We start from the raw sequence: 13,065 nt of genomic DNA, 5'->3' as shown, positions 1-13,065 counted from the left end.
TTTTTTTTTATTGTATCGAATTAGCGCGAAACAAAATTGAATCTACGAAGTATAAAGATTCCGATAGAATGTAGAATTTAGAATATAAAATTGATTATTCCCGCGAAAGTAATTATTTTTGAAAGAACGTCGTCGTTCTATATAACGTGAAACGTGTTCACAATCGTGTAGGTACAGAAACCATTACACTAACGTCCGTTTATACTCCCTCGTGTGCCATCGAGGAATGACTCACTCTCAATTCTTCGCACAATCGCACATCTGGTCTCGCGTGCACGGATTGTGTTCCCAGCTCATGGGGACTCGCGGATGTTAGGTCCTCACTTTAACGTTTCTCCTTTCTCGAATTTGACAGGCATTTAAGAAGTAACTGTATTATCATTAGATCTATATATATATATATATATATATATAGAATGTATATATGTATATATATATATGATAGAAACTTTTAGAAATAATCTCAATAATGTTTAGTAGGTATACTTAATACTAATATATACATCATTAATCCCATTGCCATATTATTAATAATATCTATAACATCAAACGAAAGTCACTACGATTTTATCCCTTATACTATAATATAAAAGGACTTAAACACGATCCATTTATATATACATAATACGATCGCATTCGTTCGAATTTAGTCATTGATATATTTCGTTCAAATCTGATAAAGAAAAAACAAAACAAAAAAAAAAAAAAGAAACAAAAAATAAAATAAAACAAGAAATAAAACCTTTCTCCCTTTCATAATAATTATCATTTTGGAGAACATATTAGATATTTTTAAGCTTATTTACTACCAACGGCTGATAATTATTCCAGTCGACTGTACTCGTTCCGCACCCTTTTCCATTCCTTCGTCAGTTACTCATTCTCTCTCTCTCTCTCTCTCTCTCTCTCTCTTTTCTTCTTATTCTTTCTTTCTCTTTCTTTCTCTCGTGCGAACTAGTCGATCCTTGTCATCGAAACCGGCGGCCGTTCTCCCTTTCTCGACGAATGCGACGTGAGCCATTAGCGCAGGTCACGGCGTTATTAAAGACAATGAAGCAAACTTTATACGAGCGGGGGTACGGGGCCAATTACTTGGCAATTAGTCGAGCGAGCAACAAGTGAGCATCGCCACGGTCCTCTCTCTCTCTCTCTCTCTCTCTCTCTCCCCTTCTTCCTTTTCCTTTCTCTCTCTCTCTCTCTCTCTCTCTCTCTCTCTCTCTCTCTCCTTTCGTCTTCTCATCGTTCCAACTTCACTATCCTTTCCTCCCTTTGCCACGACACGTTGCTCAAATCACGCTCTGAAACACGTGGAAAGTCTTCTCTGATCAGCCATGAAATTATTTTTTTTTTATTAATTTCGTTAACTATGTCCAATATCTGTTCTTCGTTAGAACGTTGAAACGTTGTTAAGAAAAAAATTTGTATTTTTCTTAGACTAGGTAGGATCATCGATCTTTTGAAATGCTTTTGAAAATGCCTTTCTTTTCTTTTCTTTTCTTTTCTTTTCTTTTCTTTTCTTTTCTTTTCTTTCTCCTTCTCACTTTTAATAACATCTCATTCTTGATCGATTTTATTCCCACAAGATTTTCTTCTTGAAGTGACTAAACGATCCGTCTGTGTATATACCACGAGTTCGCGATTTTTGACCCCAAACCGCGACAGTCGCGTTATGTACACCCTTGAGTATTCAGGTACTACGTATATAGGATGCGGAAGTGTATGTAAAAGGGGTGCAGTCTTCAGATACATTCCGATCTAAAAGTTAACTTGATGGGGGCTAAATTTTTCTCCCTACTGTCGTTTCATCCCCTTTTTTTTTCTTTTTCTCTCTCTCTCTCTCTCTTTTAGGTTATACATCATTCTTTGGTCTTACCCTTCTTTTTAATAACGATGCTTACAAAAGTTCGGAGAACTTTCGAAATTCATGGGACGTGGGTATGTATATCGTTAAGGCTGGGTGTCGTTTTTAATTGTTCTACGTTGACGTTGAAGAACCGCTTAACAATAGCCCATTCCCGTGTTATATCTCTTTGACAAGAATAATTTCTACTTTTTTAAGTTAAAAGGGAGAATACGTTAAAACCGCTAAGTGGCGCGTACATTCACAAAACCTACGCTTGCTACTTTGGGTAACTTGTTATTTGTAAGTTCAAAGAGATCGTTGGGGTAGATGTCGTTCCCATGTGGCTAGATCTGAGAGAGAAAGAAAGAGAGAGAGAAAGAGTGAAAGAGAGAAAGAGAAAGATTGAATATTCTTAAGGTGAAAAATTGAAAAAGTTTGCATATATAAGTTGAAGAAATTAATGTGATTAAATGATTCTATAGTGGCAAATGTTATGATACGTTCGGAATTAAAAATCTAAGGATTTAGAATGAGAAATTGTACTATAATAAGAAAGAAAAAGATAAAAAAAAAAAAAAAAAAGAAAAAAAGAAAAGAAAATAGAAAAGAACAGTCAACATCTTATATTCCTCATGAATGGCATTTACCAGTTTATGCAATCGTCCCTTGTCTCTTTATTTCAAGCACTACCGCTCGACTCCACAAATTTTCCCTTGAGAAATATCCAACACGAATGCTCGAGGACTTGAAGAACCCCCACCGCGTCTTTGGAGATGCATGAATATTAATATTCTCAAGTACACTGTGTCGTACGCCACCCAAATTCTGATGCACCGATTAAGCATCACGGTAAGAAAGGTTTTGAGAGAAGATTTTAAGATAGTAAAAGGATAATTAATATATCGAATTAGTCGATTGAAGATGAATCGAACGATAAAATTGATCGAATTGTTGAAAACGTGTTTTTCTTTATTACTCTTTCTTTGTTTTTTTTTTTTTTTTTTTTTTTCCTTGTACGATCGCGGTTAGATATGAGAAATATTATTGATGTTTCTGTCAATGAAATAAAGTATTTGGGATATAGAAAATTGTTCTTCGCGATGAAAGTTTTTATAATCGTAAAGAATAATTTTTCCTCCGTTGTAGAAAATTCTTTGAATTTTTAAGAAGGTTAAGAAGAGAGAGAGCGAGAGAGAGAGAGAGAGAGAGAGAGAGAGAAAGAGAGAAAGGTGAACCGGCTACTTTTGCGTCATTCTGTACCGGCAGCAGCAGCAACCCCGGGGTGGTGGGCGGTGGATGGAGCTGCGGCGGGCGTTTTTCAAATAATTACATCGGGCTGCGGTGGTGGTGGGTTGCCATGGCAACCGCAGTGCCTTCAGCATCCTACGGGCGAAGGCAACCGGGCAACCGAGCGACGCAACCGGGTTCCCTCTATCTCTTTCTCTTCCGATGTTGAACGTGTACTTCCTCCGGATCGGTCCAAACTGGTTCACTCTCTTCTTCGTTTGCTCTCGAAACGCCCTTTTATCCTACGGCGAATTACCAGGATGGACTTTTAAGAATGCTCCCTTGTACTTTATGTTCAGTTTTATCGACATCCCAACCTAAACCCTTAAGGTCAAAATTTTCTTTCTCGAGCGCGATCATGCATTATTTTGGGCGAGAAATTTTTTATTTTTATTTTTTTTTTTTTTAATTTTTTTTTTTTTTACTTTTTTATGTTTTTTCGTTCTATTTATTTATTTATTTATTTATTTATATTTATTTCTTCGTTTCTTTCTTTTCTTTCTTCTCTTGTTTTCTTTTTCGTTTGGAAAGATTCGATCAAACAGGGAAAGGATGCTCCGTTCTCGAGCGGGGTTTCGTTCCTCGCTGTTGGTTAACGACGGTGACGAAGTTCGAAGCACGGAAAGTTCAACGGGATCCAAAGTTTTCTAAAGTTTCTCGAGGCTCCGTACTTTCAACCGTACGCAGTGCGTATTATCGTGACATTTCCGTGAGCATAAATTTTGCAGTAGTCGAAGTACCTCTCGATGTATTATACCGAGATTCTGAGTGCAAGATAAATTTTATCTCGGAGGCCCCGCACAGAAATTAGGTCAGTCGCCATTACGTGCGGGAAAACGAAATGCATCGCTTAATTTCTGTCGTACGAGTTGCTACCAAAAATGATAGATAGTCGTTCATATTTCCTTTTCGTTTGCTATGTGTTACGTCGAACGAAAATTATTTTATGAATTATTATTTGACAATATTTTGATCGTAATATTTATACTTTTTTCTTTTTCCTTGTTTTATTTCTTTTTTCTTTTTCTTTTTCTTTCGGATTACGTTTGATCGATATTCAATTTGACGAAGGAAACTGCGTCCTAGTGAAATTCTGTAAAAGGGCAAAGGGATTGAAGTCGCGTCGATGTAATGTCCACGACGTCACCTCCTCCATCTTTCGACAGCTCACTCGACCCAGTACCACCGACTTGTACATCCAACCTATCCTAGCACAGGTCAAGCAGGATTCTAACGAGCGCGCGCGCACACGCGAGAAAGAGAAAGAGAGAGGGTTTCAGGATGAAGCGGGAAGGGGTAGAGAAGGCAAGAGAAAGGTGGAGCAATGGAGTGGGGTCAGTTCGTGACCCGACCACCTGTGGAAGCAGCCGGTAGCTACTTCTTGTTTGCCGTTTGCGCATACCTACTTACCACTTATATGTACTACGTATTACTAAGGCGAACTATACCAGCCGATGACCGTGGTCATGGCTAGCTCCAAAATTACACTCTTGCTTTCCCGAGAATCCATAGTTTCGCACTATCATCTTGGTTACCGATTACATTCATTTCTGGGAGCTTACAAACGGCCTATGAACGATAAACAACGAAATTCTAAGGAGTCCATTCTTTTTCTCTTTTTTATAAAAAAAAAAAAAAAGAAAAAGAGGAAAGAAACAGAATAGAACGAATAGAAATTTTTTAGAATAAAATAGAATAGTAAGTAATACATTTTGAAAGGATCTGTTGTGAAAGAGCGTACCGTCATTTAGAGAAAAAATAAAGAAATAAAAGGATTACGTTACTCGATTTGTTAAAACGCTGTTTATTAGGAGTTAACAAACGAATCGTTGAAACGGAGAAAGGATTATCGAGTTGCGGTTAAATGGAAAGGTATTTTCGAAGCGTGGCTTATCTTTTTGGGACAACCTCTTCGACCCGTAACGCAGGAGAACAGCCGTATCGGTGGTTGTAATAGCGCCGCGGAATACAGACGCTGACGCACACTGTGACATACAGCTAGATCTGCGTATACATTGCCGTAGGTATAATATACGCGGCGCTTAATAGTACTACGGCCATTCATGCCGCGAGTCGCCGGCAGCTTAGCGCTCTATTAATCACGGATTATTATTCATGCGCCTACCACGACGACGGTGGCGCTTTTAGCGCCACTGACTTTTGTCGCCCCATTGCCTTTGAGCTCGTCTCATGCTCACTTTTTACTCCTCTTTCTGTCTCTCTCTCTCTCTCTCTCTCTCTCTCTCTCTCTCTCTCTCTCTCAACCTTTTCCCTCCCACTCCTTCATTTTTGCCCTTCTCTCGTTTCTCTATCTCCTCATTCAGCCTTCATAACGATTCTTTTTGGCTCCTTTCGGTCCCACTTCATTAAGCAGCACGTGGTCCAAGTCGCATATCGGTCTATCGGATCTTATTGTGAGAAATAAAAAAGAAGGAAGGAAAAGTAAAAACGAAGGGAAAGGAAACGTTGGGACCTGATAATAAAATTTTATCGATCTGTATCAATCGATTCTAATTGCACGAAAGAAATCGTACGCGTTGACGCAAAAGAGAAAAAGTAGATCCGAACGAACGTTGAACTTCCTGTCCTTCTACGTTGATCTGTATTTAATTTAAAACAGATGGTTACCGGAAGAAAATAAAAAGTCGTTGTCGTTATCCAGAAGTCGTAAAGAAAAATACAAAAATAAAAAATAAAAGGGTCATATCGTTCACCTAGGGTAGCTTGCATTTGGCCCGACTTTAAGAAGTTTCATACCATTCGCGTCTAGATTTAATACTTACCCGAGTACAGGCGGCAAGCGGAACTTTTTTTTTTATTTTAGCGTCGTAAATAACCGTGTCACTTGGTTAATTTCGTTTTCACCACTTTCATCCGAGCGAAGGAAGGAAGGAAGGAAGGAAGGAAGGAAGGAAGGAAGGAACGTACGTACGTACGTACGTACGTATGTACGTATGTACGTGCGTACATTGAAGAAAGAGATAGAGAGCTCTCTCATGCTCGTCGCATTTATGTCTTTAAACTCTCGCATGCCGTCGTCGGTACGTCGTTAATTTGACGGACAGTTGGACTGAGCGAGAAAGATAGAGAGAATAGATATATGTATATATGCACGTATGTATATACGTGTATACATATATACGTACGTAGAGGGGTTTACATATGAGCCGCGTGTGCCACGCGGTTAATTGACGCTTAATTGGCCGTAATTAAGTTAACTCTGGGAGCACGTGGGCGAAGCTTGTGCGGAGATTGGCTATGGCGCTTTAAGACTTCAGCAATCATCCTTAGACTAGAGGATGGTAATCGAAACGCGAGTTAGTTTCTTCTGACGTAAGTTTAAGCTTGAAACTTATTAGGACAATTCGTAATAATTCTCTTGTCAAAGGGGATAAAACGTTTCACGAAATCTCGATAACAAGTTTAGTTTTTGGATTTATCGATTATCCTCTCTGTTATATTCTAACAAAGTTCGCACAGCTATTGTTTTCATCGTTAAATCAAATTTCAAAAGACTCCCTATGGATTATTATAACGATTATTTAATCGTATAGCATCGTATGTCAATCGTATTTCGCACGTGTTGGATCGATCGTCGAACCGAGGAAACGTTAGGTAACATGCGCTTCATCGATCAAGGATGCGAAACGAAGGAGATACACGTCGGTAGTCCATCGAGTCAGGGTCACTCAGGATTGTGCCGACCTAACCTCAAATCCCGACCAGGTAATTCACCTCCACCTTGAATTCCATCGTCGTGTGTATGCGATCACCTGTCGGCGCGACGTCGACTGGCCTTCCACCCTCTCCTTCCTTACTCCTCGCTACTTCTCTCTCTCTCTCTCTCTCTCTCTATCTACCTATCTATCTATCTATCTATCTCTCTTCTCCTTCACGCGTGCACGCATCCCGCGCTTGAGTTCGCCGTGAAACGAATACATTTGCATCTTCTCTTCTTCTTACTTATTTTTTCCGACAAAAGACGAGATATTCAACGTCCTTGGAAGCCTGCTGAACTCCATGACAAGGGAATCACGAAGGAATAATTTTTCTCCCGTCCCGACTCGCGCTAGAAGACAATCTTTAGATTGACCCGACTGCGACACAACGTATGTGTGTGTGTGTGTGTATTGTTTCCCTTTTGTTCGATTCACCCTAGCGGATTATTTTTTTGTTTAAGTTAGTAGATAGTTTCTTGGAAAAGTCCTAGTTTTCTATTTTTAGATCCTGTCCCTTATCATCAAGGAAAAATGTGCAAGCACTCTTTCTTTTTTTCTTTTTCTTTCTCTCTCTTCTTCTTCTTCTTCTTTTTTTTTTCAAGCGCATCAGCAAATATATTACAGCGAAATGATAAATGCCAGCGGTCGAAAGGGAAGGATTGATTATCTAGGGGTTGCTTTTTATCGGAGGGGAAAACTCCGTCGTTCGTCGTTTAATCATGAAAGTTAGTTAAAGCATGGGAAGATGTCTCTTTACAACTATTTAATATACCTTGCCTACGGATACCATGGAAGACTTAATCAGCATATCGTCGACGTCTAGTCTTCCCTTTCAGCCGCAGCTTTCTTACTCAAGGGATCCTTTTAGCTTTTAGCAATGCTTATTCCCCCTTCTCGCGTTTGGCTTCGCACATCTTCGCGGAACGAGCCAGAAGCAGAGCCGTCGAATTTTCAGGTCACCTACGCGAGAACAATGCGCATTTACTTAATAACGATATCGTAATTATTAACTCGCCCGAAATAAATCACTTACGGTATTCTCTTTGGGGATTTCTATTTTAACAATCCGTTAACAAGGACGGATTCGATCAAGTTCTTCTGTCAAGATACTTTGATTTCTTTTTTCTCGTTTCTTCTTTTTTTTTTTTTTATGTTTTATTTTATTTTTTTATTTTTTTTTATAGAGGATCGGGTTCTCTCCACCAACATCACCCCACTGTTCCTCCCTCCCAATTTTTTCTTTCGATCCCTTCCGCGTTATCTTTCTTTTCTCTACCGCCAGGTAATTGGCAGAAAAATAGTTGTTTTCTTCTTGGACCCGTGCCGTCTAGGAGAATAAAAATTCGGCCGGTTTCTCGAGATGTAGATGTGTTCTCGGAAGCGGGTTGGGCCTTGCTGGCAGGGCCGGTAGTTGAAAAAGGAGAGGTAGAAAGATAGGAAGAGAGAGAGAGAGAGAGAGAGAGAGAAAGAGAGAGAAAGCGACGGAGAAGTAGAGAACGAGTGGGGATCACGGAGGACGAACCGATCCTGATGTAAAACCGGACAAAGTTTTGTCGTCGCGGTGCGCTCCGTCACCGCGATATCATTGTCCATTGGTGCAAAAGTTCAGCGGTTGCCCAGAAGAACTATTGTCATCTTGTTGCGATGTCGATTCTTTCCACCTCTTTCCTCGCCTACCTCACTCCGTACTCTCTTTCGTATCACACGTTCGATGCACCTCGTGTTATCCTCCTCACCTTCTTCTTCTTCTTCTTCTTCTTCTTCTTCTTCTTCTTCTTCTTCTTCTTCTTCTTCTTCTTCTTCTTCTTCGTTTTCTTTTTTTCTTATCCTTCCTCTTTGCAACTACGCTACGTTCTCGTTTGTTTCATGCGCGTTAACGAAGCTCCTTGTCATGAAACAAAACTAGCCTGTTCTCTTTTAGGACAGGTGATGTGTGTCCTCCTCCACGATCGAAGATCCATCGGATCAGCTTCTTGATTTACTTCTTGATTCGCATCTTTTCAAACGCGTTAACGATTCACCGAAAGAAATACTATCAGTAAAATACATCGACACTATCCTTAAATTCGATTTCGAGGATTCCTTGAAATTTCGAATAATCCTAATAATAATCATCACATTTTTAAGGATTTCGCCAAAGAAGGAAGTATGGAAAATCGTTATAAGAAGCTTTGGAATATAGTAGTTCCATATTATCTCAGGGTGGGCATACTGCTAGGTACTGGTACTGGTACTGGTGCTGGTTGGTACTCTACTGGTGGCGATGAATTTGTCAGCCAGTACCGCGATTCGTTCGACCGTCGAGCGAACAATAATTGTCCGCGTTTCCACGATTTCTACGTTCTCGTTCTCTCTCTCTCTCTCTCTCTCTCTCTCTCTCTCTCTCTCTCTCTCTCTTTCTCTTTTTCTCTTTTTCTCTCTATCTCTGTCTGTCTTGCACAGGGTGAGGGCTTTCTGTCGTTTCGAACCGCGTCCAGGAGCGTTGCAATATTTTCCCCTCTTGGCGAGCAAGAGAGACGGTAGATTGCACGGTAGACTGGCGCGACGACGACGACGACGATGAGAAGGACGACGTTGACTACGCCCTGCATTTTTCCCGGGCATGCGGGTGTAGGGGTGTAAATAAATGAAAAATGAAAATAATTAAAAACGCTTTTTAATATTCTCCACGGACTCTCTTATCATCTCTCTTTCTCTCTCTCTCTCTCTCTCTCTCTCTCTCTCTCTCTTTCTCTTTCTCTCTTTCTTTCTTCTACCTCGATTGCCAGCTCGCACGTCTCATCTCTGACGCTTCTTTTTCTCTACATTTGCGCTTCATGTACACTTGAGAAGAAATTCCATGTATCTCTATCTATCTCTTTTTCCATCTCCTTCTTTCTTTCTCTATCAATCCATCCCCCTCGCCCAGCACTTTCCGTCTACCTTTAGCTCGGTCTTCATCCCTGTTTAACCTCTGTACACCTCCCTTTTGTGTTTCATGTTTCCCGTGTGAGAAACATCGAATCTGAGCATAGAAAAAGGATACTTATCGGATAGAAAAGAGACGTATAAGTTAAAAACGTCAATTCTAGTGGACTCTACGGAACAGAATAAACGAGATATTAAACAATTATTTGAGCCCTTTAAATCGTCTAATCTTGCTGGTAAGCAGCACAGCCGGTATTACACTTGTTAAGGACTAGCAAAGCAAACTCTGTCATTGCTAGATTCACCCTGTCTCTCCCTTTTTATCAGCGAGTCCAAACGACACCCCATTCGACAAAACGTTCGCTTGACCCGCGTTGAAATTTTTTCCTCGACGTTATACACGTATATATAAAACCCTATGTGACCGTTTACATATGTAGCGTATACATATACATATACATATACATATACATATACATATATATGCATATATATTATATATATATATATGCATCGTGGATCCAGCTAGAAATTTTTTTATTTCGCCTTTCTTTGCTGTGTTCCTCATCAGAGCGATCCGTCGTCAATAGTAGTGCCGCTCGTTAATACCTCGTCGGTCAATAGTTATTCCGCTGCTTTTCGTCCTCCCACTCCTCCCACTTCTCCTTCTCCCCACTCTTCTCTTGCATCCCACCTCCACCAACCACCTCTCTCTCTCTCTCTCTCTCTCTCTCTCTCTCTCTCTCTCTCTCACTCACATATACATACATATATATACACACACCCATACAGATATAATATGTATACACATACATACATATACTCTCTCTCTCTCTCTCTCTCTCTCTCTTCTCTCTCCTCTCTCTCTCTACCACCACCTACCTTTTCCCCGGTCTCACCTACACCCACGCGAGGTCATGTACATAGGACTGTGGATACGTGTGTTTATATCACATTATGTACGGGCGCGTGTTGGGCCACATATCTATGCCTTATGTATACATGCGTTATTCCTGGTACATATATAGCCGCCGGTGTACTCACCTTGGATGTACGCGGTGGTGAAGAAAGTAAACGACCCGTACTGTTTTCTCTTTCTCTCTTTCTCTTACTATTCTACCGTATCGTAGCTACCTACGACGTTACTCTCACGCCCTCTGTCTCCCTCGTGTTTTTGATTAAATTTAATTGCGCGATATGGACAAAGGGTGAAGGTGCGGTACCGACGATAGGAGATGAGCACGCGTGCGCGCGAATATTACTATCCTATGTACGTTCCCTTCGCGTAATTTGCCGTGGAATTTTTTCTTTAGTTTATAACGAGCTCCTGCTGGCCACCATCATCCTCTCCTCACCTCATCTCCTCACCTCTCTACTCTCCACCCTCTACTCTTCATCCTCCACCCTCCACCACCGTGCCATCGAACCAATTGTAAGTTTCATATTTTGTCCCAAAATTTCCACCAATTTTCTATGTCCCTCTCTAATTAGGTACTTTTCGTTCCAACCGCGATCAGAGTTCATTATTATTTAACAAGTTATTGATTATTTTAATGATTCGTGCCGGTGATTGGATCTGGAAAATTGATCATTTTCATCAGTTAAAATCATACTTTTTACATTTGCAATGTTTAGTCTGGTTAGATATACTAAACGTCCGATATGAGGGGTACAGTACGGATAAATAAATGTTTTCTCGTTTCTTTGAGCTTCTTTTTTTTTTTTTTTTTTTTTTTTTTTTCCCTTTTATCATAAATATGAAAGACGTAGGAATATTTTTATATATTTAAAACATATTTGTCGTACGTTATTATATATTATTATATATCATACAAAAAACACAAAACTATAAATTTCTTTCGGGGTGCGGCCTTTTCGTAATATTTTCAATTCATATACTAAACAGACCCAAGAGATTAGTACAGGTCTATTTAAAAAAAACAAAAAAAAAAAAAAGAAAAGAAAAAGAAATAAAGAAAAAAAGAAATATCCTAATTTTTTAATCGCATCCTTCCAAGAAAAACTCATTGGTCGATATTTATATTATTCGAGGATAGATTCGAAGAGGAGGAAATTCCCACGGAATTTTTTTTCAGGACACCCTGTTTGTGATCTCTCCTCTCCCTCATCCTCGTTCCTATGTAATATGTTTATGTAGCGTAGTAGATACTCCGTACATAGCTAGTTAGGTGTATAGATAGGAAGAGAGAAGGTGGAGGAGGGTGCGGTACGTTCGTCGGTGGCTACGTTCACACTCGCGTACTTCATACAAGTACGCTCGCGCGCGCGCGCGTGTATACGTGCTCGCGTGCATGAGAAACACCGTCAGGGACGTATATAAGCGTTGCTACGCACACATCTTCGCTCGGTGCACTTGTCCATGCTTCACGTCGTGCAGTGTCTCTCAACTTATTCGCAAAGAATTTCTTACGTATTTTGTTTCGTTTAGAAGAAGAGGAAGAAGAGGATGATAAAAGGAAGAGGAGGAGGAGGAGAAGGAGGAGGAGGAGGAGGAGGAGGAGGAGGAGGAGGAGGAGAAAGAAGAAAAAAGAATTAATAACTTCGTAATCAATTTTGATAAAGATTTTTTAATCATTTGGATAATTAATGTATCAAGTGTTTAAATGGAATGAATGAAATGAATGAAACGTTTGAATGATCTATTAAACGTTTTATCGTACAAAGACGGAGGTAATTTAATCGGTGTCTTATCATTTTGTTTATACAGTTTTATATAAATTAGTTTGCATCCTTAGTTTAATATGTTACAGATCAAAACTCTCTAGTTTCAAAGTTTTATTTGTTTTGTATTTACAGGGTTATATACGACCTTGTATAATTTTAATATCGTTTCGTTTTCTCTTCTCTTATTTTTCTTTCTTTCTTTCTTTCTTTCTTTTTTTTTTTTTTCTTCTTTCTTTCTTTCCTTCTTTTCTTTTTCTCATATGTAATTTATACATATAGTTTTACATGTAATTTAATTTATTAGCTCAACGTTAAAATATTACTGATCAATTAATTTCAAAGTTTTATATATTTCATACTTACAGGATTAAATGTACTCGTATGATTAATACTACTCTTTTCTTTACATTGTTTGTATAGTTTTATATAATTTAATTTATATACTTATGTTAAAATGTAACAGATCAATTAATTTCAAAATATTATTTATTTCATGCTTACAGGATTAAATGTGCTCGTACGATTAATACTATTCTTTTCTTTGTAACGTTTATACGGTTTTATATAATATAATTCATATATATACGTTAAAATGTAACTTAACGATTAATTTCAATTTTATAT

The 13,065-nt window shown here is 39.1% G+C and overlaps 1 protein-coding gene across 5 annotated transcripts in view; it reads left to right on the top strand.

Annotated features, from left to right (window-relative positions):
• The window catches only part of LOC122630756 (proline-rich protein 2-like), a 48,001-nt gene that overhangs the window by 10,456 nt on the left and 24,480 nt on the right, over positions 1-13,065 (top strand). Inside the window, exon 3 of one of the 5 annotated variants that reach the window (XM_043815618.1) lies at positions 12,209-12,246. The exons of 1 other annotated variant lie outside the window; for it this stretch is intronic. In XM_043815618.1, coding sequence (XP_043671553.1) covers positions 12,209-12,227 — 19 coding nt within the window. In that variant the 3' untranslated portion in view covers positions 12,228-12,246. Of the gene's footprint in view, positions 1-2,527; positions 2,796-9,291; positions 10,176-12,205; positions 12,247-13,065 lie in introns of those variants that run through there. 3 more of the 5 variants (XM_043815617.1, XM_043815612.1, XM_043815613.1) reach the window with 3 other exon arrangements.

The sequence above is a fragment of the Vespula pensylvanica genome, chromosome 7, assembly GCF_014466175.1.
Source record: "Vespula pensylvanica isolate Volc-1 chromosome 7, ASM1446617v1, whole genome shotgun sequence".
NCBI classification, from domain to species: Eukaryota; Metazoa; Arthropoda; class Insecta; order Hymenoptera; family Vespidae; genus Vespula; species Vespula pensylvanica.
This window is presented reverse-complemented; position numbering and strand designations above follow the sequence as displayed.